Below are 21,621 nucleotides of genomic sequence, written 5' to 3'. Positions count from 1 at the left end.
GACAATTAATGATTATGAATAATAAAGATTTGATAACAATTTTTGCATCGTTCTTCATTTTGTTTAATTTTATAGTATTAAAAAAATAACAATCACTTAACCATATAATAAAAAAAAATAGATTTTTTCTTATATGTTATATTTGGATTTTTTTAAAATGATATTAAATTACAAAAATGAGGAATCCTTATTTGTTATTTTATTTTTTTAAAACGACTTTAAAATACAAAAATGATGACACCTTATATGTTATATTTTTTTTATATGTTAGATTTTTTCTTATATGTTATATTTTGAATTTTTTAAAACGACTTTAAATTACAAAAATGTAAGTTTTCCTTATGTATACGACTAAAACATTAAAGTGACATGTATCAATTCGATGGTTGATTTGAAAGCTTTCAAAACCATAAGAAAGATAAAAGTCAAAATAATTCAACTGTGAAAACAAAACTGTTCACTTTTTTCAAGAATGTGTTCGATGGAAAAAATAAGGTTTTTATGTCATAATTTGTTTAATGTCCAATCCGATCAACCCATGATGTATTAATTATAGTTCTGTTCCATCATTTTTAATAAAAATTGATCTGATCCATCGAAAAGAAATTATATAATAACAACAAAAAATATTATATATATATAAATAAAATGATCAAATATATAAAAAAACTTATCGATAATATATAGAAATAAACTCATTCTGCGCAAGGCGTAGGTCTTATCCTAGTTTTAATTACTTTGGAAACTTTCATTGCTATAAATAATTATATGTAATATGAAAAAAAATATAATAAAAATACAAAACAGAAACGATTTAAAATGTACATAGTACTAAAGAAATTATCCAATATCATCTTTATTTTTTATTTTTTTTAAACACGCACATGAAATAGATATATTTTCAGATACTTTTAGCGGGATGGTTTCGATGGTAGCTAGGTTGGTGACAAAAACACGTTTTGAACACGGTGTTTTTAAACAAAATCGTTATATTTTGGAAAATACAATGTAGTTTTGGAAATAATATATACGTAGTTTGACTATTGTTAATAATTAGCCAAGATTCGTAGAGTCAACAGAATGGCAATCAATAATAATTACAGAAATTAGCCAAGATTTTTAGAGTCAACATATGGCAACCAATAAAATTACTGAAATCACTCAATGGCAATCAGTAACACGATTAGTTACCTAAAAAATTAGTCAATGATTTATATTTAATACCATAAAGCAAGATTACAGTGTTTCAAAACAAAAAAAGATTACATTGTTCGAAGGGTACCCTTGTTCGAAACCCCTATAAATACATTTCGCCTCAAGTCCAACAACTCAGAGTCGGTTCATATTTTCTCATCACTTTCTTTTTGTTTAAATCCTTTGCTCACCTCCATGGCTCCTATTGCTGTCGGCGATGTTGTACCAGAAGGAACTATCTCCTTCTTTGACGAGAATGATCAGCTTCAGAGCGCCTCCGTTCACACTCTCGCCGCTGGTAAGAAGGTCATTCTCTTCGGTGTCCCTGGTGCTTTCACTCCCACATGCAGGTAAACTTTTCCTTTTCCTTTGTTGCTCATTTAGTTTTATTTCACTTTTCTGCCGTATTAATACATTAGATTTGATGTTTTTTATTTGTTGTTTTTCCTTGTTTAGCATGCAGCATGTGCCTGGATTCATTGAGAAAGCCGAGGAGCTGAAATCAAAGGGTGTTGATGAGATCATTTGCTTCAGCGGTAAATATTCTTCGTTGTGATTTGTTTCCATGCAGTTTGATTCTTTCGTATGAACAAATATTAGATTGTTGTATATATAAACAAATATATATATATATATATATATATATATATATTTATATTCCTCTGTTCCATTAAGATAGATTTTTTAGAAAAATAATTGTTCCACGAAGATGTATTTTTTGTGTTTTGTATGAAATAATTGTAAACTTTGAAAAATTAATTGACTTTATTGAATTAGTATTGATTAAAAATTATTAAAAATTGAAAATTACCGGTAGTTTAATGTGTTTTCTTAAAATGTGTAAAAATACTGAAAAGGGAGGGAGTATATATTAGTTGTTTGGTTTAATATTTAACGTCATTGGTTTGTTGCAGTGAACGATCCATTTGTGATGAAGGCGTGGGGAAAGACATACCCTGAGAACAAGCACGTGAAGTTTGTGGCAGATGGTTCAGGAGAATACACACAGCTTCTTGGACTCGAGCTTGACCTCAAGGACAAGGGTCTTGGTGTTAGGTCAAGGAGATTCGCTCTGCTGCTCGATAACCTCAAGGTGACTGTGGCCAATGTTGAATCCGGTGGCGAGTTCACGGTTTCCAGCGCTGATGATATCCTCAAGGCTCTCTAAGAATCTTTTATCATTTTGCTTGTTCTATTTCTACATTTCTGTACGTGAATCCGCTAGATCTCTAGCCTGTTTTCATACAAGAAACATGCATAATAAAGCGGTCTGAGTTGATTATCTCCCTTTATGGATTTTATAATAAAACGTTGGTTTTCATTGTTTCCACGTGTAATAATTCATGACAAATTTGCATTTTGTTCTGGACTATGATATGAACATATATACCTACTTAATTAATTAAACGAACCAAAACTTTAGGCTACCACGAGCCACACAAAGAACATTAATGTTTAGGTGTTGAGTATGAAAATCAAATACCCTTCTCTATTCGACAAATTAGTATGCTTCTCGAATTCTCATTTTTGAATTCGAAGAGACGTACCCGTGCATCATAGTTGCCACATCCATGAGCACAACATTTTGTTTCTTGAATCGACCAAATACACCCTTGTTGAATTAGATTTTGCTTGATACGTTGAAAACCATAGTGATGATTGTGACGATCACCTTCCATACAAAATTTTAGACAACATGCCATTTTAACTTTCTTCAGATGTCCTAAATCCAAATCTCCTAGTTTTATTGGTTTACATGTTTCTGTCCGTGCAACTTTTTTCGTGCTTAATTCTGGTCTGGATCAAATAGAAGATTTATTAGTTTTTTGAGAAAAAGACTAACATATTACAAATTTTAACTCTTTGATCCATTTATTATATGGTTTAGTTGGTTCAGCATCTGGCCATGCCAGAAAGTAGATCATCTCTAGCCTGATTTCAGACAGTAAAGCGGTTCTTTTTTTATTACTGGGCCTTCTGTTTGTATTGAACTGAATTGCGTGTAAAATTTTGAACATTTTACCCCAAATAAAAAAGGAGCACTAAAATTCAAGGAAACAGCATTTGAAGAATAAATAACCAAACGCTCGTGTTTCAAAAAAAAAAAAAACCAAACGCTCAAGATAAGTTTCAAGCATACAATAGAATCCATAATTAATTATTGTCTCAAATAGATACCAAACACACAACTCTTTCATCAAACCTCTCAAGTCCTCGAACACACATACTTATTATTTTATTAGACGACAATAAATTCAAACACAAACACAAGACACTTCAGATTAACACACACCATTCATCTTCTTCCTCTCCTTCACAAACTTCCTCCATCCAACAATGACTTCCATCAGAATATCCCTTTCCACCTTCTTCCCTTTCACATTTCCGAAATCCTCTGCTCCCATCTTCCTAGATATCTTGGAAGGCAAGGTGTCAAGCTCGTGAAGCACCTTCACAATATCAGCCACAAGTCTCTCCGCAAGTGTTCTTGAGAAATCTTCCCTGATAACAACACGCAGAACCGTGATGTGTTGCGCATCCGCAGGCATGGTGTAAGCCGGGACAATCCAGCCGAAACGGCGTAGCATCTCTGAGATCTCGAACTCGTTGTGGAAGCTGTGGTCCTTGAGAGAGAAGGCTACGAGTGGCACTCCTACCTCCTTTGAGACTATGTTGAAACGCTCTGTTTTCTCTATCCCTTCTCTCAGAACCACCATGTTCTCTCTACAATTCTCCATCACGTTCTTGTAGCCCTATTCCATGGAAAATACAAATCGGTATATTTTAAAAACAAATAAAAAGCACAAAACGGTAACGTACTCTAAGATAGTATTACATGCTATGTGTCTTTTTTTTTACCTCAAAAACCATTCTATTGCTAGCTATAAGTCTATAACACTAAACATAATATATATATATTATTTTATTATTTTCAATATTCTAACCTCGAAGCCAAGGCGAATGAGCTGATAGTATTGAGCAATGATTTGGCTCGATCCTACAAACAACCAAAAACGTTCAATACATTTCATAAACATCCATAAATAACATTATATTTTAAAAGATTTGGGATAAAGAATACGAAAGATACATACCCTTGGAGAAATTGAGAGTAAAAGTGGGTTGGTCGGCACCAAGATAGTTGATATGAAAGATGAGCTCATCAGGTAAATCCTGTTGTGTCCTCCACACGACCCAGTCAATACCAGCATAGACCAGCCCATACTTGTGACCACTCACATTGATACTCTTCACCAAAGGAAGCCTAAAGTCCCATTCCAATTCAGGGTAAATAAACGGAGCTATGAAGCCTCCGCTTGCTGCGTCAACGTGGATTGGAGTGTTCCAGCCAGTCTCTTCGTTTTTCTTGACCAGCAAGTCATTAAGGCGCTTGACGTCTTCGAACTCACCGTTGAGTGTGGAACCAAGTATGGCAGCAACACAGATTGTGTTCTCGTCTACCATTTCAGCTGCTTTATCTGGATCCATCACGTAGTAACCTTCACTAAGCTTCACTTCTTTTAGCTCCACCTCGAAGTACCTAGCGAATTTCTCCCAGCACACCTGAAAGTAATTTTTTCGTGTTTAAACCTTATATTCTATGAGAGTTGATGCTTTACACACTATTTTCTTTTTAAAAAAAAGAAATAGTAAACAGATTAAACGGAAGTGTGTCAATTTATGTAATTTGAAACTGGTTTGAAAATGAAATTTGCGGTAATACCTAATATAAAAATTATTTTGCAATGTTTTCTAGATATTTGAAGTACTTTGTTAACTATTCACAAATTAACTATTATGTAAAAATAGTGAGATAAAGATATAGTACTCACTTGAACATTGGCTCCGGTGACAATGTTGGGTTTGTCGTAGGGTTTACCCTCAGCTTTGCGTTTATTCTGCCAGTTCCTTTTGAAGGCCAATCCGGCTAACATGATGGCTTCCGAAGACCCAACAGTGCCTACTCCCATGGCGGTCTCAGTTTCCCCAAGTGGTGCATTGAACAGCCGAGCTATCATGTTTACACATCGGTTCTGTTTTCCAATAAATTAAAATTATGATTTATGAGCACATATGCTTTTGCGCAAAAATAAAAAGAGCACAGGTTTTATATAAATATTCCTTGTTCGTTAACTAATGAAATTAACTACATTTTTCATATAGGTCCAATGGATCGAGTTCAAATGAAACTCCATGCACATGAGATATCAGCATATTAGTAATCTTTTTCTATTATTTTTCTTTTGTTGATGAACTTATTTAGATCCTTAAAAACAACAAGAACTCACTGGATATTGTATCAATATCAGAATAGAAACACACAAATACAAAACCGATGAGAAATAAATTACAATTAGAAACGCTAGCCAATTATATACTAATAAACTAACCAAAATATATTTTCTACTTTTTCAAACAAAACGATAAACAAATTTGGTAAAGTAGGCTATATTATTCGCGAAAGTTCAAAAAAATAAATAATTATTCGCGATAAAGTACCCTGTGATATTTTACTATGAACGTATCGTGTTCACACTAAGGCACACGGAAATGGCATCACCAATCTATTTTGAGGACACAGTAGGTACAACTTTATGGTGAAATATCTTACTTTTAACAAGGAAGAATCAATGTGACTATTGATCTAGCCATCACCAGACTTATACCGTGTGGTTTTTGTCTCCTTCTAGGTTTTCATCATACACATTTTGTAAAATTATTTCATTTGTATCTCTTTTTCTAATCTTCTATTTATATATTCGCAACGTCCTTCATAGAGCGTCAGCTCACTCTATTTCACTTTAACTATGGATATAGTAAAAAAAAACTTTGTATAGTATACTAAAGTAAAACATATCATACCCCTAACCCAAAGTGAGAAGAATGTTGAGTTTTTTTTTTATTGTTGTTAAATGGATAAAAGGAATTGAGTGGACTAATCAAAACCAAAAGCAAGTTATGTGGTGATCTGTGAAACAATGAGAGGTTGCCGACAGAACTTTCTCTTTCGTCTCTTGAATTATTATGCTTTACCATCCTTTTCTCCCATACCTTAGATTCTCGAAGATTTGTACGTGTATGTTTTAAACTTTAATCATACGATCTATACTTGGTTCATTTCAAAGAAACTAATATACCGACCGGTTTATTGTACCGGTTTTACAATAAACCGACGGTGATATTTTCCCAAGCTTCAAATCAAGTGGCACTAGTGTTAATGACAATTTAGAATAATTCAACACGGTTATTTATGATTAAGAGAACAACTTACAAAGTTACTAAAACCACTAGTCTTAGAACTTGTTATGTCGGCCAGTAGAGGCTAAAATCGTATGGGTCATATTTATAAGAAAGGAACGAAAAGTCATGAATAGGTTAATATTTTGTCTCATTATAAAGTGTTAAGGAATAATAAATGTAGCACTGATACAAATTAAACAGGGAATATGGGTTCTTTTTTTCTTGGGCAAGGGGAATATGGGTTCATCAATTGCAAACAACATTTTTCATCGTCCTCAAAACTAATTCTTCTTTATTATATCTGTGGATACCCTTTAATCCAAAATTAGTTTTTATCTTCATTTTTAAATAAATAAAATAAATCAAACACAGTGTAAATTTGTATTAAATTATACGAGAACATATCGTATATTTTATTAAAACCATTGCGCAACTGTAACCAATTCTAAACATTTTGAGTTGATTTAGATTTAGAATTGATATAATACTAGAAACTAAAACAAGATCTAGCACTATCACTTGTTATGAAGTAATTTGGAATATATCTATTTTTTTAATTTGGAATATAAAGAGATGGAGAGATGGAGAGAGACCTGGAGCTCGGTAGTGACAGGGTACTCGTCCATGTCGACGTAGTTCTTGTTGATAGATTCCATAATGAGTTTGTCACACTCTGGCTCCATCCATGTCGTCACAAACGAAGCCAGGTTCAGCCTCGGGTTACCATCAAGCATCAGCTCATCTTTTATGATCTGATATGCAGCCTCTTTCGGTATCGAGCTCTCACCAATCTCATGCCTTCAATTTATTTCATCATTACTTAATGAGTAAACCCATTAACAATAAGAAAAATCAAAAGAAACATGTTTTTTTTTAGTTACTTGGGCAGTGCAGTGCGGACATAGCGAGATCCGAACGTCGAGCAAACATTTTCTTCACTCCCGGTGGCCGCTCGACTTAGAACCATCTTTTTTTTTTCCTTTTCTTTTGGTAGTGAGTGGAGGAAGAAGAATATGCAAAGAGACGAAGGGGCGATGATACGTTTATATTGACCTTAATAGTTGATGTCTTCTTCCTTTTTTGTTATTTTATTTTTATTTAATTTATATGCTTGTACTTAGTTGTAAGACGTCGACGTTGATATCTTTTTTTTTGTAAAATATCTACAAGATGATGCCATTCAATAATTATATCACATATAATCATATTATGTGCGTACCAATTGGGTCAGCTAGTATTATTACATTACCATTACCACTGGATGGTTTTGAAGCTTTTGGTAATGTAATTGTAGTACCAAATTTGAATACATGACCAATAAATCAATTACTTTTGGTCAATTTACTACAGTCATAGCAAGCAATTTGTACCATAACCCGTAATTTGTAGCTTGACTAAAGTTTCAGTCAACTAACCTTAAATTCAAGAGAATACAAATGTTGTTAATCATAATTTATAATTTTGTTGTTTGACTCAAACTGAAGTAAATTATCCTTAAATTGAGAAAATAAAATGTTGTTAATTATTTATATTTCATAAATTTGTTGCTTGACTAGATTTTAATCAGTTATCCATAAATTGAGAAAAAAAACAAAGATTGTTTATCATATAATTCATAAATTTGTACTTTGACTAAATTTTGTTGGAGATCATGTAAACAATTTCAGTTTGCAAAACATGTATTAATAGAAACATTTGGTAGACACGAATCAATTAGTCCAAAGCATTCTTAAAGTTTAGGTTTGACTTTACCTTAAACAATTTTACTTATTAGTCCAGTAACATGCTTTCAACTACTTTTTCACATTAATCATAAAATATTACGAATTTTGGGTCTGACAGTGTAGTCAACTTTAACACTAAACTAGATATCGATCCGCACAACCGCGCAGATTTTTGTTTTCGTTTATTTTTATATAAACATTTTGTTTTTAATTCTAAATTGGTATATATTATAATATATATATGTCTATCAATTTTTAAAACATAATAAGTTTACGGTATATTTTTTTTTTTGATTGAATAGATTGTTTCAAACTTTCACATGTATTTGTATCTTTTTATATATATATATATTTTCGGATTATTATTTCATTATTAAAATCGTAACTATATATATTAAGATTAGTAAAATATTGTTTTATTGTCATATTCAAAAATATTATAACATTTCAAAAATTTAGAAAGTTTTTAAAAAATTAAACTTTTCGCTTCACAGATTTATATTATCGAGTAAAAAATTAAACATTTAGTTTTTGTTTAATTTTTAAAATAAACTATATAGTTTAAATTTTGTTTTGATTGGTTTAAAGTAGTAAAGATTAATCATTCTTAGATAATATGATTTTTGTTATTTAAAAAAAAACTTCATAATTTTAAAATTTAACATCGAAAAATATTTAAATAATTAACATATGGAAGTATAGTATTACAACATTAAATTATGGATATGAATGGTGATCGCTAAGAAGGAATGGAACGAGAGGGAACACTGCATTCCTGTCCATTCCTTTTTTTTTCACCATTCACAAATAACTTTTGATATATAACGAACACATACAATTCCACTTCATTTCTGTTTATTTTGGGAATAGTAGATGAAAAATATTCCCTATCAATATTGGCAAGGAACAAAATGGAAAATAAAAAATGGCAAATCTCTATTAACGTGAGTTTATACAGAAAATTAACATTTTTCTTCTCTTTTCACGTGATTCCACTATATATGTGAGAATTCTATTCACCTAACCTAATACAATCAAAAGTTCTACAGCAAGAGGTACACACTTTTTTCTTACAATTTCTATGAGAAAGTTATATGTACAATACACGAGTATTAAGATAGTATTAAGATAGAAAATAACATGAATATTTTATGTGTGCTTGTTAAATCTCATGTCAAGTTCAAGAAACAACAGTGGATCACGTCGCGGACGTCAATCTTGTGGTGAGGCAAGAACCACGACTGATGGTGGAACAACTCGTGAAGGACAGGTATTTATATTTGCACTTTTTTCTTCTTAAAATCATAGTTGTATTACTATGAAACATGTGAATTAATTATAAGAATACATATGTACTTTAGTATCTATGGAAGGATAAGAATTGCGAAGTTATGCTTGAACTCGTCATTACGGAGCTAAAAGCCGGTGACTAACGTAGTAGAATACTAGATGCGGCAGCTAGAAAAAGAATTGAAAAAAATACTTCGAGCTGATAGTTGAAAAGAGCTCTTGGGATCCAGAGATAAATAGAAAAATTGGTTACTTGTCTAAACTTTGGAATATTCACGGTCAATTGGTAAAACGCACTGGTGTTGCTGTTGATCCATCTTCTGGACAAATAGATATGATGGAAACTTGGTGGAGTGATCGGATTGCGGTAATTCTCTACTGTATATCATATATAATTATGTTATTTTTATATATATTTCTTATATACTAATTTTTATTATTCACAGGAATAAGGAGGAACTAAAGGAAGACTAGTTCATGTTTTGCAAAAGAAGCCTTTGCCATTTAAAGATTTGTTGGATCAAATTTTTGGTGAACATGATGTTGATCAAGATGAACGTTATTCACCACATATGCTTGGCCTACAACTCCAGCAAGTTCAACCTGCTTTAGATGTTGATGGCATAACAATGGTGGACCAAATGCAAGAAACTCAAACTGCTGAACAAATAGTGGATCTTACTAGTGATCAAGGATGCAACCGATCAATCCGAAGCATGTCGTCAAGTCGTCGTCTAAGGTTTCTAGAAATATTTTATTATATAAGTTTTGACTTTAAGAATTTGGTTTTGGTGTTTACAGATATTCTTGTTAGTGTTTTGAAGCTTTATTGCATGTTTTCTTTTTATAAAGATAATTATTTATTTATAAGCACTTGAGTTTATTTTCTTTATCTCTGAATAGTAATATCTATGTAAATATTTGCAGGAACTTCGTATCCTAGAATTACGTTCACGTGGAATTCAAAACTTAAATGAAGATGAGTTGATGGAGCTAATGTTATTGGAAGAAGAAGAGTTTCTCCAAAGGTACATGCATCCAATATTAGAGTACTACAAGACAAACTTTTTTTAAGAACCAATGAACAAAGACTGGGGAAATGGCTGGAAGATGATACGGGGCCAAATCTACCATAACGAAGTTTCATGTCGTACTCTTATCCGCATGAGTTCAGAAGCGTTTATTCGTTTATGCGAAGTTCTTCAAACGAAGTATGGATTACAAGAGTCAAATAATATAAAAGTGGATGAGAGCGTCGCAATTTTCTTGATTTTGTGTGGCCAAACGATACTCAACGTGACATTGGTTTAAGATTTGGCCATTCACAAGAGACTATATGCAGAAAATTTCACTATGTTCTTGGAGCAGTGGTACAATTGGCAGTTGACTATCTACGACCAAGAACAACTCGTGAGTTTGAAGCAATATCGAATAGCTTACATGGAGACAAGCGGTATTCACCTTATTTTAATGGTTTTGCCGGGGCTCTTGATGGAACACATGTACCAGTAATGGTGACTCCAGGTCGAGATGCATTACGTTTTGTGAACCGAAAGGGAACAGCAAACCTTAATGTTTTGGGAATTTGTGATCATGATATGTTATTTACATATTGCTTCGTTGGAATGGCGGGATCAACACATGACTCTAGGGTGCTGGACACCGCTATGCGAGATGATCCAATGTTTCCTCATCCTCCAGAAGGAAAATATTATCTTGTAGATTCTGGTTATGCAAATAGGCGTGGTTATCTAGCTCCATATCGAAAAGAAAGAATAGAAGGTACGCGATATCATCTCCAAGAATTTTTTAATAATGAACCTCCAAAAAACAGCAAGGAAATGTTTAATATATGGCATGTGTCACTACGTTCAGTTATTGAACGTACATTCGGTGTTTGGAAACAAAAATGGAGGGTTTTAAATGAATTTCCTAGGTATGATATCTCAACACAAAGAAAAGTTATATTTGCAACAATGGGACTCCACAAATTTATTCGTTGGAACAAAATTAAAGATATTGACTTCAAAGAATTTGATGTGGGGAGGGACACTACACATTTTGTTGGAACAAAATTAAAGATATTGACTTCAAAGAATTTGATGTGGGGAGGGACACTACACATTCACATTCGAATGTGAACAATCATTCAGATGATGAGAGTGAGGAACAAGTGAACTAAAACACATCGGCATGAGCTTATATGAAGATTGTGCGAGATAACAAATCTGGACTGATAAAAGACATGATTCTCGTCGACTATAGATTCGTATCTTTATAAATACAAGTTTGCAAATAATTATAGATACGTGAAATTTAACAGGTATTACATTATAGTTTTTTTCTTGTGAAAAATAAATCAAATGTATGCTGTGCGGGTGAAATTTACGTGTGAAGGAAGAGACACCAAGACCTATGGACAAGAAAAGTTTAACTATATTTAAAATGTTTTTAAACAATAGTTTCTAAATTACTTTAATTAAAAATACTCATTCCTTATCGTGGTGACCATTCATTGCAATATTTTGTTTCATTTATTCTTTTTAATTTATTCCTTTTAATTTATTCCTATTCATTCCTTTTGATTCATTTTCTCTATTGTTCCACTTGTTCCTGAAAAGGTCACCAGTCAGACCTTATATCTATTTAATTTATACTATCTATAAATCTAATGAATCATCTATTGTTTAAATTCAATTATTGATAGTCCAATAAAAATTTTCTGGTAGGCCCAAAATTTAAATAATAATATTAGAGATTAAATGTAACATGACTTTGTAGGAATAAGTCCATTAGATCCATCTTTTTAAAAATCACACATGAATCAATGTTGTGACTTCTGTTTTAATATATAAGATGCATATTACTGGATGAGCTGATCGAATTAGCCGATGGGATACACGAAAAAACAAAAAAAAGGTTAATTTGTTGAATGACTATATTGGTGGAAGTATTAGTTTAGTAGTAAGAAAGTAGAGAGAGATAGGAAGAAAAAAGAAAGAGAGAGTGAAATGGTTAGAAATATAATTTTTTTTCCGTTTATTGGTTCAAATTTTGCTAAAAAAGAACTTCCAATTTTTGTTGAAATTAGAACACTTTATAGAATGATACCATCCCAAATAGCAAGCAGCACCCACAAAAATAGTAGGCCTGGGCCCATTTTAACCTCCACAGTGTGCTTCGCCTTATCTTGGCCCACTATATTTGTCTGCGTGAGAGAAGTCTGATGATTCCGGAAGTTTAGCTTCGTCTTCCTCTCCGTCTCTCCGGAGTCCCCCGCAAAAATATCCCAACAAAAATGAAGATTCTCCGCAAGTTCAAATTTCCCGCGAGATCCAAATCGCCGCTCTTTGTCTTTACAATCGCCGGCGTAGCTATTACCGCCGTCACCAGCAGCTCCGCCGTTTCTGTTTTCCGGGACTCTACTTCCATTCACAACCCAAACAAAATCGCGACGGCGGTAGAAGGCGTCGTCCGTTCTTCTCGCGCCATCTACGCCGTTCGTATTCTTCTCTTATCTCTACTGTTTTAAATTGTTTCTCATTTTCCGATTCCTTTTGATTCTCTCTACTTTGCAGATCACTGTAACCGTCGCTGATTACAAGTATAGTTTGAGTAGATTGACGGCGGATTCCGATGATTACATTCAGAGTTTAACAGAGGTTTGTAGTTTGTTACGTTTTCCTGATTTGCAAAGAAGTAATCTATCTTTAACATTATAGTACTGATTCGCATTGTTCATGTCAATGTCACATTTGTTTGATGCTATATTGCTGCGATGAGATGATTGATTGTGGTGATTTGAACAAGCACATAGCAGCAATTAGTTGAATTAAAAGAGAACATGTTGATGATAGGCTAAGTGAAGTTATATTGCTGTGATGAGATGATTGCTTATTCTTGTACTTAATTATTTGTATACTACAAGCGCTATATGGTAATTTTCGTTCTATGTTGTAGGTTCATGCACGGTCTGCCAAACGAATTCTTAAACTGTGTGAAAGTAATAAAGGTTTCTATGTGAAAGCTGGTCAGTTCGTGGCCACGTTGAAGCTGGTTCCCAAAGAGTATTCTTTGGCCCTTTCCTCGTTGCAGGACCAGGTGCGAATACTAATAATGATTTGAAATCTATGTGTTTTCTCTTTTGAAAAATATGGAAATTGTTTTGCTTCACCAGAGATTTATGATCTTCTTGTGAGTGTGAGAAACTATTCTAATTGTTTGTTCTAATTCTGTTATTGAAGGCAGTTCCTTGTAATTTCCAAGATATAAAACACGTTCTGACAAGCAATTTGGGTCGAAATCTCTCAGAGATGTAAGTCTTATTCCAAAACCATATATGTAAGGCAAATACACCAATTGTCAAGACACATTTTAACATCCCTCAATGAAATGACAGATTTTTATCCTTTGATGAGGAGCCAATTGCGGCAGCATCTATTGCTCAAGTGCATCATGCTGTGTTAAAGGATCATCAGGAAGTAGCAGTAAAGGTTAATTCCTCATAATGCTGACCGCTTTAATTTACTTGTGCTATTTTTGACGAGACTAGACAATGATTTCATCGTTCACTTGAGATACCTGAAATATTGGTCTCTGAATCATTTCTTTCTTTTTTTACCTCTTTAGCTTATACACCTTTCATCATTTATGATGTAAATCGGGCATACCACAATCCTCTTGACAGCATTGAGTCACCAGATTCTTAATTTTCTTAATTTTGATTATCGTTTGTGTCCCTTGAAATAGGTGCAATACCCTGGATTGAAGCAGAACATGAAGTTGGATACAATGATCATGTCGTTCCTTTCAAAATCAGTTGTAAAGGTGCATATGTTTCCGTCTTATCTTATATTCATGTGACACCATATAACTAACAGAACATGCTTTATATTTCGAGTTTGAGAACATTCATGTATGACTGCATTACTGCAGTCTGCAGTAGTGTATGCTGCTTTGTGAAATTTTTTGGAAGTGCTTAGTAGAGAATATTGTGCGTAGTCAGATTATGAGAACTGATTCTGTTACTGCTTCCTAACTTCATTAGTTTTGCGGTGATTGTGAGCTTTGCTTGTGTTGTTGTGGAAGCCGGAAGGTGTTAACTGAGATCAATGATACAATTACATGAACTGTGTTTGCATCTTTGGTTATATATAGGCTGTGTATCATATGCAGCCGTTTATAGTTTCTTAGAGTCATTTTCTTTCACTTCGCAGATTTTTCCAGAATACAGATTTGACTGGCTGGTTCATGAATTCGTAAAGTCAATTTCCCAGGAACTTGGTCAGAAACCTAAAACTTTTTAGTCAAGCACTCCATCGTGTCCATATGTTTATTTCTCAGTTAACCTGAAGCTGAATGTGTCAAAATAATTGAACCGTATATGTACACATTGTGTAGTGTGTAGAAGTGTATATATTCATTACATTGTTTCTCTGGATTTTTTTCTTTTTAATTTATTTGGTGTTTTCCATAGTGTATCTGATGATTCATTTCTGCTTTCATCTTCATTTCCACAGATTTTATACAGGAGGCAAAAAATTCAGAGAGAATTGCCACAAACTTCAAACATAACAAAATGATTACTGTTCCGACAGTGTTTTGGGTATGACTAAAGAATTTAGATGTCATCGTTTATTATTTTTCCTGATATGTCTTAGTCATGCTGAATTTGTTTTCTTAATCTTATTATCCATATTAATATTCAGGAGTTCACAACCGCTCAAGTCCTGACAATGCAATTCTGCAAGGGTTTCAAGGTAATGGCGTCAACACAGTTAATCATTCATACGGTTTATATACAGAGTTACCTTTTTTTTTTCTTTTTCATTTTGGCAATCTTGGTTAACCATATCCATCTCAAACATGCTAAATAGTTAGAAAAGCTATCCCAAACTTTTTAAATTGTTAGAAAAGGCTAGATATGAGATGTACTGAAAGCTTAGCAAAAGGGAAGAAAATGAAAAATTATTGAGTTTCCTAAAAGAATTATTGGAAAAACAAAGTTAAAGGTTGATTAAACTGCTTAGAAGGCAATGGATCAGTTTAGTTATATTTACTCTTATAGATCGTCATGCAGCTTCTCGTGTAGACTCTACTTCTTGGATGGTGTACTAACTCGAATTTCCTTAGGTTTCAGGTTGACGATGTGGAAGCCCTCAAAAGAACTAATTTGAGTCCAGGAAAGGTTCGTAATAGCTGCTTATGCAATTAACAAATTCAATTGGGATACTACTTTGGCATGTGGCAAGCATTAGACCCGCCAAATATATACTTGTTATTTCGTTTTTGAAACACTGAAGCTTTTTCCAATATTATATTATAGGTTGCTAAAGTGTTGGTTGAAGTGTTTGCTGAAATGATATTTGTTCACGGATTCATACATGGCGACCCGCATCCTGGAAATATACTAGTTTCTCCTGGAGGCAAGAATGGCTTCTCTCTAGGTACGTTTTGTGTTCGTAATTCTATATTGGAGTCTTCACTAGTTCCAGACACTAATCATAAAACCTTCAAAATCATGGTTGGATGAAAAAGTTCTGCTAGATCACGGAAACTGTAAGACATTGGATGAGGGATTTAGGCAAGACTTTTGTCGGTTGTGGGAGGCTTTGATTCTTCTAGACTCGACCAAAATACAGGAATTGGGAACACGGTTTGGGGTTGGACAATATGCCAAATTCTTCCCTGTCCTCTTCACTGGAAGAACGAGTGATAGGTACTTTCTTTCCCTCTTCAATAAAATCGAAACTGTCACACGTTTTTGTGGCTTATCCTTGTTTTTCTGCATCTTCTTGGTGATAGCAAATCAGGACTGGGGAAAGGAATGTCTATCCAAGAGAGGCAAAAACTGAAGCAGGAGCTGAAGCTTCTGAGATTGGAAGACGTAACCACTTTCATGGGGTCTCTTCCACCTGACTTTCTCACCGTACTGCGAACAGAGTAAACTCCTCCTCGGTTCTACTAAGTAATTGAATCTGGAAAGTTTCAAGTTTATCCATGCGACTAATACTTGCTTTGGTCTATCACAGTGGACTCGTAAGGTCAATCACATTGAAGTTGAGTGCTCCACAACGTGTGAGATTACTCGCGTATGCCAAATATGCGGTATATGGGCTTGGCTATAACCCGACTTCTGAACCAGGTAGCTGGATCCGAGAAACCTTGAGCTGTTTGGAACCTGTCCATTCAGTTTTACCAGGATGAAGCTAAAATTTAGGTGTTTTTTTTTTGCTTTTTCTAGATTTTGTTGAGAAGTCGATGATCTCCAAATCGGTGATGTTAATGAGCTACATCCGCTTAAGTCTTATTCTGGGTAAAGAAACCACTAGTTACTATCTAAATAATCAGTTATACTAATACTGTGTGTAAATTTCTAACTAATTCATACTGTTTCAGAGTTGATGGAACTTTTTCAAGGAGTGAAGAAGCTGAAACATACCATCTGTACCTTTTATGGACGAGTCGTCGACGGCATCACAAGAAGTGTAAAGGTATCGAGTGTTGCATCCATTGTATGAAGGTGGTTTTTATGCTAGAGAAATTGGTTCAAAAAGAGTATTATTGATTTGGAATTAGAAATAAGATCATCCATTCTTTGGCATTTGGTAATGCCACAGCTAGTCAGAACAAAGAACCAGTGATAAATGTATGCCTGATTTGTCTCGCATGAATTAATGGTTAGCCTGTAATTTTTACAGATAACAACATATAAAGATCTTTGGAATCTTATCTTTAACTAAAATCTAGTTGTGTGTGTTTTTAAATTCATTTCATAATTTTTTGTTTAGTAATCTATTACCATAGTCTACTGATGACTGTTTTGCTTATCTTTGTCCGCTAATGCCTTCTAATAATTGGATGGAGCTTTAGCTTAGTTACTGTAAAATTTAGAAAAGATGTAAATTCACATTGAAAAAAAACAGTGGTTAGATCAGATCAAAAAACTACTGTGCATGATTAGTTATACCGTTGCTATAGTTTCGAGGTTTTTCTGCTCTAGCTGTAAATTCTTTTTGATGTGCGAAAATCGTTTAAATATTTGAAACTTCAGAATAGTTGATGAAACAAATAAAAACAATAAAAAGAACTTTGATGTTAGTTGTCCAATTTGTTGGAAGAACATTAACAAAGAAAAAAAATCAACTAGTCGAACTCCTAGTCTTGAGCCTTAGGCCTGCTTTAGGAGTTTAGACCAAAGTCCACACTTTAATGTTGGTTAAACTGATAGCTTCCAGGTTGTTTGAGATGAAAAGTCAGATCTAGCATCGTCTCACACGAGATTGTACCATGACTTAACCTCCATCTTTCCGTATAGGTCCAGCTAGTGGAGTGTATGCATTTGGGTAAATACACTAGGAGTCTACGAATCACCTCAACTCGGATCAATAAACTAAGCTACGATAATTAATGAAAAATTAAAATTCGAAATTTTCATAAAAGGGGAAACATGTGAGAATGTTTAGAAAATATTTATTGCAGATGAAACAAATCGTTCTTAATAAGCAAAATATCTTGAATTCTTTTATTCCTCCCAATCTCAACCACTCTCACAAACCCACCAGATAAACCACATATGACTGAGTAGCCGAATGTTTTACCCAAATGTCTTAAGCTTTGACGCCGAGTCTTGTTTTGAGCTCATCCGCAACTGCATCGATGAACTCCTCCGTGTTCAGGTAAGTGTCCCTCGAGAGCCTTGAGAACACGAAAACAAATCATAAATCAGTCAAAGCAATCTTGATGAGAACATGGAACTTAAGGACAAAGAAGTCTCTTTGACTTACTTTGAGCCATGAATGATGAGAGCAAGATCTTTGGTCATTTTTCCAGACTCCACTGTACCGACACAAGCAGCTTCGAGCTTCTCAGTAAACTCCAAGAGTTTTGAGTTGTCATCTAACTTAGCCCTGTTCAAGAAGACATTTGCATTCAACTTATATAATCTGCCTCCTTAAACAAACAATTATTAAGCGTGAAGGATATAGCTTTGTCGCGCTACCTGTGTGCAAGTCCACGAGTCCAAGCAAAGATGGAGGCTATGCTGTTTGTGCTGGTCTCGCCACCTTTCTGGTGAACCCTGTAGTGACGGGTAACGGTTCCATGAGCTGCTTCAGCTTCAATCGTCTTCCCATCCGGGCAGACCTAATCAAGATAACACAACCGTTGTAACTTAGATTCAACAACTCAAAGGAAACATGTAACAGGCGATTGTGTAACGATATATACCAGAACAGATGTCATCAATCCAAGTGACCCGAACCCTACACATATTATAACAAACTATTAGCTAATAATAAACACAATCAAACCTTCTACGTGAATATGAAAATAATAACAGCAGAATATGTGAGATAGACATGAGCATACCTTGTGCGAGGAAATCGCTTTGGACATCACCATCATAGTTTTTGCATGCCCACACATAGCCTCCCTCGCTCTTCAGAGCGTAAGCCACCATATCATCAATGAGACGATGCTCATACCTAACCAATTCAATCATTTAAGATCCTTCTCGATTAAAGGTAACATACACAAGATACAAGGATGATAAAAAATTATCGAGGCCACTCACCATATTCCAGCAGCTTCATACTTTGATTTCCAGCTGGCTTCATACACTTCCTGGAAGATGTCTTTGAATCTTCATAGTAAAACGAAAACATCAAATATAGACTGGGCAAAAGGATACTATTGTAAAATAAGTAAAACCAACTGTCCACATGCCTGCCATCGTATTTCTTAAGAATGGTGTTCTTTGTGCTAAGATAAAGTGGCCACTTCTTCTCATAAGCAGTGTTCATCGATGCCTCAGCAAAAGCACGGATGGACTGTATTTAAAAGGAGAAATATGTAACTTGATCACCAAAAGAACAAGTAGTTGTGAATGTAGTTGGAAGAGAGTGCAAGTGTTAACACTATACCTCATCAGTGTTGTACATGGCCATAGCAACACCGCCTTCACCAGTAAATGTGAACACTTCAGTTTCAGTTTTCCCATCCTTTCCCTCTGAAAATCAAAGAAATTACGGTTTTTATTGGACAAGAAGAAACCGAAAGAGACTTCAAAATTATACAATGCGAAAGGTAGTAAGTTTACCGAAAGTCATAGTCAGTTTTCCTGGTCCCTTGATAACAGCATCAGTGGCACGGTACTGATCACCAAAAGCATGCCTTCCAATGCAGATGGGCTTTGTCCAGCCTGGAGAAAACAAGACATATTCTCAGAACCCTTTTTGGCAATATAAAATGTTAATAGAAACATAGTTAGTAAAAATACCCGGGACAAGCTTGGGAACATTTTTGCAGAGAATTGGTTCTCTAAATACAGTTCCTGTGAGAATGACAAGCACAGTGTAAGAAAGCAGAGGATTTATATTTGATAGGCTTTAAAACAAATACAATTTGTGTATTTCTCACCATTCAGAATATTCCTGATGGTACCATTGGGACTTCTCCACATCTGCTTCAAGCCAAATTCCGTTACACGGCCTTCATCTGCACGTTTGGTAAAATGAGAACACTGTAAAAAAATGTTAAATTGAAAAATATCTATCAAAACATACCTGGAGTGATGGTGGCACACTTGATCGCCACATTATACCTAAAAAAAACAAAATTACACACAGGCAGCATGTGTTAGTAAGCAGAAAGAAAAAGTGGGGGGTCAATTAAGTTTCAAGTTAAAAAAAAAAAAAAAGAAGAGATATATACTTCTTAGTGGCTTCAGCACTTTCAACAGTAACTTTGTCATCGGTAGCATCACGGTGAGGAAGACCAAGGTCGAAGTACTTGATATCCAACTCCACAAAAGGGGTAATAAGCTGCAAAAACATTTGAGCAAAACACGAATTTGAAAAATACCCAAAAATAAATAAATATTAAAAATATGAGATCAGAATATATGTAGCGCTCTTGTAACCTTGTCCTTGATGGACTTCCAGATAACTCGAGTCATTTCATCACCTATTAGTACACAAAAAAAGACCATAAAGTGTGAGTAAAAAAAGGACACCACCAAATTAAAAAAAAAAACTAAGCTGATCTATAACCACAATTACTATGCTGGTCCCATTTTCAGGTATAAGCTGTAAATCAAATAGTTTGTGAATATATTTTTTTCACCAGATCATAAAACTTAACTAATCGATCGGCGAACAGAGATACGTTTTTTTTGCCGATCTATAACGTAACAAACGTTGACAAAGTAAAACTAGTTTTAAACATGCTTCCTTATGTTCAACCAGTTATCAGATCACAAACGAAACATCGATAAAAACTAGGCAAAGTGAAAGTTATAATACGTTTTTCATTCTCGCATCCAAACACACAACAAAAGATCTGAGAGTAAAACAAAAAGCTGAGCCAGGGAAATCTCACCATCCATCTCAACGATGGGATTTGCAACCTTGATCTTCTCGAACGCCATTGTTTTTTACTGATTCGATAGATCAGAAAGGGATGTTAACCTCGTCGGCGATCTGCAAACGAGAGAAGTTTTCAGGGGGAGAGATGCAGACCGTCCAAGGCTGGTGAGTTGGTGAAGAAAGGAAGGCTGTGCAGGGCAGGAGGTTGTATTTATGGTTTCTGGATATTATTTTGGGACCCCATTAGTTTTACTTCTTCCGTTTTTGTCCTTACTTTCATTTTCCTGTTGTAGCCGCCAGAGAACTACTCTCTCCGTTTTATATTAATTTCCGATCACCTCCGATATATCCATATCATTGCTTTCTAAACTCATTTCAAATATCATTTTTTTAAAATTTAATTGTAAAGTATAAACATTTTTATAGATACTCTAAATTTATGGTGAAAACAATTAAAATATTTTTTTTAAATCATTTATAAATATTAATAATATTTCATAAAAGTTTAAAAATTTAATCTCACCCTTTTAATAATAAACTCTAAAAAAAATCACTAAAACTTAAATCCAAATTTTAAAATATTTAAGATTGAAAATATTTGTGAAAATTAATAGCGAACTTATAATATTTCAAGCAATTTTCAAATATTAATTGCCTGTTAAAATTTGGTATCACTTTAGTTAGTTATATATTAACAAACCTCTACCAACTATATAAGTGTATAATACAAATCATCTTGTATTTTAGTATTTGTTGTCATTATTTATTAGTTGGATCAAAATACAGAAAAGTGGTCACTTCACAAT

The 21,621-nt window shown here is 34.0% G+C and overlaps 4 protein-coding genes and 1 pseudogene across 4 annotated transcripts; 3 read left to right on the top strand and 2 right to left on the bottom strand.

Moving 5' to 3' along the window:
* Nucleotides 1-1,319: 1,319 nt before the first annotated feature.
* On the top strand, nucleotides 1,320-2,518 carry LOC106298629 (peroxiredoxin-2B-like). The gene is made up of 3 exons (XM_013734766.1): nucleotides 1,320-1,544; nucleotides 1,651-1,730; nucleotides 2,109-2,518. The coding sequence occupies exons 1-3, from the start codon at nucleotides 1,390-1,392 to the stop codon at nucleotides 2,360-2,362; spliced, it is 489 nt and encodes a 162-aa protein (XP_013590220.1). The 5' UTR covers nucleotides 1,320-1,389; the 3' UTR covers nucleotides 2,363-2,518.
* A 782-nt stretch (nucleotides 2,519-3,300) lies between these two features.
* On the bottom strand, nucleotides 3,301-7,495 carry LOC106300456 (glutamate decarboxylase 2). Its single transcript, XM_013736599.1, has 6 exons — nucleotides 7,317-7,495; nucleotides 7,029-7,233; nucleotides 5,028-5,228; nucleotides 4,290-4,758; nucleotides 4,140-4,192; nucleotides 3,301-3,947 (listed from the first exon to the last, which is right to left on the bottom strand). Exons 1-6 carry the CDS (start codon nucleotides 7,400-7,402, stop codon nucleotides 3,477-3,479), a joined length of 1,485 nt encoding a protein of 494 aa, XP_013592053.1. The 5' UTR covers nucleotides 7,403-7,495; the 3' UTR covers nucleotides 3,301-3,476.
* Nucleotides 7,496-10,529: 3,034 nt separating this feature from the next.
* On the top strand, nucleotides 10,530-11,372 carry LOC106298009 (annotated as a pseudogene).
* Nucleotides 11,373-12,652: 1,280 nt separating this feature from the next.
* LOC106298439 (uncharacterized aarF domain-containing protein kinase 1) lies at nucleotides 12,653-17,165 on the top strand. Its single transcript, XM_013734564.1, has 16 exons — nucleotides 12,653-12,948; nucleotides 13,028-13,111; nucleotides 13,410-13,550; nucleotides 13,694-13,764; nucleotides 13,849-13,942; nucleotides 14,199-14,276; nucleotides 14,666-14,732; nucleotides 14,969-15,054; nucleotides 15,158-15,208; nucleotides 15,589-15,636; nucleotides 15,775-15,895; nucleotides 15,987-16,167; nucleotides 16,254-16,391; nucleotides 16,481-16,593; nucleotides 16,693-16,764; nucleotides 16,848-17,165. The coding sequence occupies exons 1-16, from the start codon at nucleotides 12,748-12,750 to the stop codon at nucleotides 16,967-16,969; spliced, it is 1,668 nt and encodes a 555-aa protein (XP_013590018.1). The 5' UTR covers nucleotides 12,653-12,747; the 3' UTR covers nucleotides 16,970-17,165.
* Nucleotides 17,166-17,903: 738 nt separating this feature from the next.
* On the bottom strand, nucleotides 17,904-21,133 carry LOC106301072 (cytosolic isocitrate dehydrogenase [NADP]-like). Its single transcript, XM_013737380.1, has 15 exons — nucleotides 20,829-21,133; nucleotides 20,371-20,414; nucleotides 20,163-20,272; nucleotides 20,015-20,052; nucleotides 19,869-19,946; nucleotides 19,729-19,782; nucleotides 19,549-19,650; nucleotides 19,373-19,458; nucleotides 19,176-19,279; nucleotides 19,024-19,092; nucleotides 18,819-18,934; nucleotides 18,678-18,712; nucleotides 18,451-18,593; nucleotides 18,236-18,358; nucleotides 17,904-18,146 (listed from the first exon to the last, which is right to left on the bottom strand). Exons 1-15 carry the CDS (start codon nucleotides 20,875-20,877, stop codon nucleotides 18,059-18,061), a joined length of 1,239 nt encoding a protein of 412 aa, XP_013592834.1. The 5' UTR covers nucleotides 20,878-21,133; the 3' UTR covers nucleotides 17,904-18,058.
* Between the last annotated feature and the right edge of the window lie 488 nt (nucleotides 21,134-21,621).

The sequence above is a fragment of the Brassica oleracea genome, chromosome C6, assembly GCF_000695525.1.
Source record: "Brassica oleracea var. oleracea cultivar TO1000 chromosome C6, BOL, whole genome shotgun sequence".
Lineage (NCBI taxonomy): Eukaryota > Viridiplantae > Streptophyta > Magnoliopsida > Brassicales > Brassicaceae > Brassica > Brassica oleracea.
The sequence above is the reverse complement of the archived record's forward strand: the minus strand, read 5'-3'. Positions and strand labels throughout refer to the sequence as shown.

Coding starts and splice junctions, on each gene's coding strand:
- LOC106298629 (XM_013734766.1), top strand. CDS start 1,390: ATGGCTCCTATTGCTGTCGGCGATGTTGTACCAGAAGGAACTATCTCC. Junction 1,545..1,650: donor GCTTTCACTCCCACATGCAG/GTAAACTTTTCC, acceptor TTCCTTGTTTAG/CATGCAGCATGTGCCTGGAT. Junction 1,731..2,108: donor TGAGATCATTTGCTTCAGCG/GTAAATATTCTT, acceptor GGTTTGTTGCAG/TGAACGATCCATTTGTGATG.
- LOC106300456 (XM_013736599.1), bottom strand. CDS start 7,402: ATGGTTCTAAGTCGAGCGGCCACCGGGAGTGAAGAAAATGTTTGCTCG. Junction 5,229..7,028: donor CTGTCACTACCGAGCTCCAG/GTCTCTCTCCAT, acceptor ATTGGAAAACAG/AACCGATGTGTAAACATGAT. Junction 3,948..4,139: donor TCATTCGCCTTGGCTTCGAG/GTTAGAATATTG, acceptor TCCATGGAATAG/GGCTACAAGAACGTGATGGA.
- LOC106298439 (XM_013734564.1), top strand. CDS start 12,748: ATGAAGATTCTCCGCAAGTTCAAATTTCCCGCGAGATCCAAATCGCCG. Junction 13,943..14,198: donor ATCAGGAAGTAGCAGTAAAG/GTTAATTCCTCA, acceptor CCCTTGAAATAG/GTGCAATACCCTGGATTGAA. Junction 15,896..15,986: donor CAAGAATGGCTTCTCTCTAG/GTACGTTTTGTG, acceptor TGGATGAAAAAG/TTCTGCTAGATCACGGAAAC.
- LOC106301072 (XM_013737380.1), bottom strand. CDS start 20,877: ATGGCGTTCGAGAAGATCAAGGTTGCAAATCCCATCGTTGAGATGGAT. Junction 20,053..20,162: donor AGTGCTGAAGCCACTAAGAA/GTATATATCTCT, acceptor TGTTTTTTTTAG/GTATAATGTGGCGATCAAGT. Junction 18,713..18,818: donor AAGCGATTTCCTCGCACAAG/GTATGCTCATGT, acceptor TAATATGTGTAG/GGTTCGGGTCACTTGGATTG.